We start from the raw sequence: 5463 nt of genomic DNA, 5'->3' as shown, positions 1-5463 counted from the left end.
AAGTTGCGGTTTAGAGTTGTAACACGAGATGGGGATAACACTTACAGAACCCGTGATATATGTGAGAGAGAGAGAGAGTTAGCATTTTGCAGGGAATGGCTCCCGTTTTTTGTTGGGGGATCGCTTATCCTATATGAGAATTTCTATAGGTATAATACTGTGTTCATAATTACATTTTTTTAACTATACTTTTGCACTTGTATACGAAAACACTCGATAATCTCGTAGAATAATTTGATGAGGTGTTATGACAGCGCATCGCATAGTTGTATGGTATGGCTGGGTTAGCATCGTATTGAAATAATATCTCTCGATAGCAAAACAAATCCAAAAATTGCTCTTAATCAGATCAAGACGAGTCAAGCAATTCTAGTATTCTTGGCGAGACAAATTCATTTTATCTTTATTTGTATAGAGGATATTATCTTTCTGTGTACAAAGGCCGTAGCTCAAGAAAGTTAGTCCATTGCATCTATTAGCTAGTGCCTTTCTATAAACCAATAGCTAACTTGTACTCTAAACACATGTAAGAAATAATAGTAAAGTGTATCTTGTCCAATTCTTCGCCTTGTCTATCCTAGCAAACGTATAACATCTCGGAAGTTTGTTATATCATGCTCACCACCGGTTTCTTGCCCTTCCTAGCCTTAAATTGCTTTCCGTTGGAGGCTTGAACATCCTGAATCTGACGGGCACGGAGGCCGTTGTCGATCCTTTCTCTGATAATCACCAGGTTGCAAAATTTGGCAAATTATGGCTCGCCATCAACCCGTAGCATGGGGCTTTAAGGGTCTCCATGAATGTCTGGATCATCTCATACATTGTCAATGGGGGACCTTACTTGAACAGCCTGCTCACGCCGAAGATGAGAGAATAAACCTCGAAGGTTTCATTCTTCCTCTTCTCAAATTTCTCCGGGTCCTAAAGGGTCGGAGCAATCTCTATGTTGAATCATTATTGCTGAACAAACATCTGTGTGGTCATCCCGTGCCAAGAGGTCCCTCGAGTCCAAGTGGGCAAATCATTGAGGTTAACTCCAGATTAGTGTCGAAATCCCGGTTTATCTCGACCTATTAGGACATTCTAGAGAGTTTTTGCATGATGGGCCCGGTATGGGGCTTATTACGGTGAATTGAACCTAATCTACCCTCTAACCTATTCTAGCGGGCTTGATGTCAGCCCATGTCCTCGTGACATGACGCTGCTTATCCCTAATTCGTATTCTTTTGACGGGAAAATTACCAATATGGTCCTAAATCTATTGCAATTGTGTCAATTCAGTCCTAAACCTTTTGCATTTGTGTCAATTCAGTCCAGCCGGCCAATTTTGGCTGGTCGGCGCTTACATGGACGTCGAGCGGTTGGCCAATGCTGACATGGCAATTTTTAAATATTATTTTTATTTTTCGAATTTTATTTATTTATTTATTTATTTTCTTTTTCCCTTTCTTTTTTTTTCCTCATCTTCATCTTCAACCCCTGGCCGGCGAGGTCGGCCTCACTGGCCCTTGGCGAGGCTCGACCTCGACCTCGCCGTCGTTGGGCGAGGCTGACCTCGCCAGACCTAGCGAGGATGAGCCTTTGCTAGGCAAGGCCTCGCCAGATCTAGCGAGGCTCGAACTCACCGGCAACTGGTGAGGTCGGCCTCACCCAGCAACGGCACTAGATCTGGCGAGGTTGGCCTTGCCCAACAACGGCAAGGTCGAGCCTCACCAGTAGCCAGCGGGGCCGACTTTGCTAGCCAGAGGTTGACGATGAAGATGAAGATGAGGGAAAAAAAAAAGAAAGGGAAAAAGAAAAGGAAGGAAAAGAGAAGAAAAAATAAAAATAATATTTAAAAATTGTCACGTCAGCGTTAGCTGGCCGGCATCCACGTCAACATCGGATGGACTGAATTAGCACAAATACAAAAGATCTAGGACCGAATTAGCATAATTGCAATAGGTTTAGGACTGTTTTGGTAATTTTTCCTTCTTTTGACACGTGGCAAAACACCATCCGTTTATTTTTAACACATATGAATCGCCATTCGGCAAGATCCCGTTCAAACTATGGGGAATGGCCGGCCTCTTACTTGGACAAGTCTCATACATTCGAACGCTTGTTCTTTTTTATTTTTAATTTGATACCATAACCAATTCCTCTTTCTTTGAGGATGAATCTGTAATCTAAACTTCATGATACTGCGCGTCTTGGACTTGGTCTTGTCATTGGCTAGAGACGGCATTCTAGAATCCTTTCTTAGTTGGCTGAGTAATCTCCTTCTACATGGTTATATATAAATAAGACATGCATGGCTCTATAGCTTCATAGCAACATCAAGCATTATCGATCCATCTTGACATTCTTTCGCAGAGTCCTCGTTTCGTATCATCAACGCATTTTTTCCATGGCGATTCGCATTCTCTTCCTTGGGCTTGCAGCTCTTGTAATTACTGTCGCCGTGGCGGATGAGAGTCCCCTTCAAGATTTTTGTGTCGCTGGCCCTTCCAATGGAGGTAAATACTTTAATTAATGTTTAAATGATAGAACAGAAAATACATTGAGAAAATACTTTAGGCATGCAAGTCATAACAATAAAATTCTTTGTCTCCTACAGTTTTTGTGAATGGGTTCGCATGCAAAGACCCCAAAATGGTCCAAGCCAACGACTTCTACTTCGGAGGACTTCACTTAGCCGGCAATGTATCAAACCCGGTCGGATCAAAAGTGACTCCCGTGACCGTGGTTCAAGTGCCGGGGCTCAACACGCTTGGCATCTCGCTTGCTCGGATCGACTACTCGCCGTGGGGCATCAACCCGCCCCACACACATCCCCGCGCTTCAGAGATCTTGACGGTCATTGAAGGTACTCTCGAGGTTGGGTTCGTCACCTCCAACCCTGACAACCGTCTCATCACGAAGGTCCTCTACAAGGGCGACGTTTTCGTTTTCCCCGTGGGACTCATCCATTTCCAGAGGAACGTTGGATACAGCAATGCCATCGCCATTGCGGCTCTCGGCAGCCAGAACCCCGGCGTCATCACGATCGCAAATGCGGTTTTCGGATCCAATCCAGATATCGCAACAGACATTCTTGCCAAGGCATTCCAAGTCGATAAGAGTATCGCTGGTCAGATCCAGTCCAAGTTCTAGAAACTGAAATTCGAGATTCATTTGCTTCTTAAGGATACCCTTGTGTCTCTGGACATTTAGGACCAATTATCTGTTCATTGTTGTTGTCCATTATCTATTCAATCTCGCGTCATTATTCTGTCTGGAGAATCACGTCAATTAATGCATTGTTTGTGCTCCTAGAGCTTAATTCTTCTGCTTGTGCAAGCTTTCAGCGTTACTATCCTCCCTTCTTTCGAAGGGTTTAGGAATGGCAATCTGTGCTTTCTACATCGGACTTGCGGCTTTATTAATTACATGCATTTATCCAATGACTCCAAATTTCTGGGGCTAAGCAATCGATGCCATGAGAGAATGCGTTATGTTATGGTTATGAGCAGATCTATCGAACCGCTTATTACGTGCATTTATCATATGACTCCAATGTTGTTGATCCCGAGCATAAGCATGTCCCGTCCGGGAATTTATAAGGTATAATAGTATACTATACAACTACATTTTTTACGATACTTTTCCCTTGAATACGGTAACAGTCGTGATGTATAAGATAATTTCACAAAGTGCTATGACATTTTTTATACTTAATAACAATAGCGCGTCGTATAAACATATGGTATAAATGGAATACCGTAAAAGTGCCCCTTGTCACTCAAGTTTCACCAAGATGTCCAGACACCTTTCATCCACTCTTCAGTAAAGAGAAATGAATTTTGGCCGACGACAAGTAGATAGAAATGGGGTTTTCATTTTGTCCATGCTACAGAATCAAATATTTACCTAAAATTTCTTTCTTTTTTTTTCAGTCACTTACGAAAATTCTCAAATGAGTTTACTTAGATCTTGCATCGACCAAACTTAACTTATATCTCAATTAATAGTACCCGTGCACCCCTCGTCACAATTATGTAAAACTTCAAATTAACATCAACGTGTAATTAATTAGGTGTAGAATTTGAGGATATTACAATTCCAAACCAGCTAAGTCACGTATTAATTAGGCTCTAATTAGGTGTAGAATTTGAGGATATTATAATATTTTTCTTTTTCTTTTTCTTTTTCTTTTTCTTTTTTCTTCTTCCTCAACTGGTGGCCGACCACAAGCGAGAGACAAGCTCGCCGATCTAGCAAGGCCAAGGCCTTGCAAGGTTTTCAAAACTATTGAAAACAAGTGGGAAATGATCAATGCATATATTTAGGAAACAAGATGCATTCACATGGGGAAAATTACCAAAACAGTCATAAAACTATTGTAATATTCAATCATAAACCCTTTCTTTTTGTCAATTCAGCTTTAAACCTTTTGCATTTATGCAATTCAGTCCATCTGGCCACTTTGGCCGACTGAAACTAACGTGATGCCAGCTGACACCGGCCATTTGGCCGACGATAACGTGACAATTTTTAAATATATTTTTCTTTTTTATTTATTTATTTTTCCTTTCTTTTTCCTTTTTTTTTCATTCCTTCTTCCCTTGGCCAGTCCAGCAACTGGCCAAAGGCTAGGGCCGGTGAGGTTGCAAGGCTCGAGCTTGGTTAAAGACAGTGAAGGCGAGCCTCGCCATGTATGGGCGAGCTTGACCTTGCCTAGCAACGGCAAAGTTGTCATGTCGCTAGTACCGATGAGGACGAGCCTCACCAATGGCCGGTGAGGTCTACCTCGCAGGCCTTAGCTTCTGGCCGGTCGCCAGACCAACCAAGGGAAGAAGGAAAGAAAAAAAAAAGAAAGAGAAAGGAAAAGAATAAAATATATATATTTAAAAATTGCCACGCTTGCATCAGCCAGCGCCGAACGACGTCAACGTCAGCGCCGGTCGACCAAAAGTGGCTGAATGGACTGAATTGACATAAATACAAAAGGTTTAGGACTGAATTGGTAAAAAAAAAAGGCTTAGGACTGAATTGACATAATTGAAATAGGTTTAGGACTGTTTTGATAATTTTTCCATTCACATGTGGAAGCTATTGGGACATGTAGATTAGTTCTCTATAGTGGCTTTGTTTTGAATTTGGAAAGGACCTTTTATATTTCAAGTTTCTCTAGAAATTTGATTTCACTTTCAAGACTTGTACCATTAGGTTATTTCTTTAACTTTTCAAATTCAAACTCCAGTTTGTTGTTTAAATCTAAAATTTTTGGGAGCGGTAGTTTATCTTATGATCTTTTTCTATTTAAATTACAAGACAGTGCCTTTTATAATGCGATGCATCCTCATGATAAAGTTGGTATAAAACAATATGTTATGAATGAACATTCCTCTATGTTGTGGCATCAAAGATTTGGACAAATCTCCATAGATATAATTAAGCGATGGAATGCTTAGTATTTTTTTATTTTACTGATTATAACAC

The 5463-nt window shown here is 41.1% G+C and overlaps 1 protein-coding gene across 1 annotated transcript; it reads left to right on the top strand.

Moving 5' to 3' along the window:
* The first annotated feature begins 2328 nt into the window (after positions 1 to 2328).
* LOC115664489 (putative germin-like protein 2-1) lies at positions 2329 to 3291 on the top strand. Its single transcript, XM_030586418.2, has 2 exons — positions 2329 to 2498; positions 2600 to 3291. The coding sequence occupies exons 1-2, from the start codon at positions 2390 to 2392 to the stop codon at positions 3133 to 3135; spliced, it is 645 nt and encodes a 214-aa protein (XP_030442278.1). The 5' UTR covers positions 2329 to 2389; the 3' UTR covers positions 3136 to 3291.
* Positions 3292 to 5463: the final 2172 nt, after the last annotated feature.

The sequence above is a fragment of the Syzygium oleosum genome, unplaced genomic scaffold (genome assembly GCF_021117445.2).
Source record: "Syzygium oleosum isolate NSW1041296 unplaced genomic scaffold, Sole_v2.1 Sole_v2.18, whole genome shotgun sequence".
In the NCBI taxonomy this organism is placed as follows: Eukaryota; Viridiplantae; Streptophyta; class Magnoliopsida; order Myrtales; family Myrtaceae; genus Syzygium; species Syzygium oleosum.
This window is presented reverse-complemented; position numbering and strand designations above follow the sequence as displayed.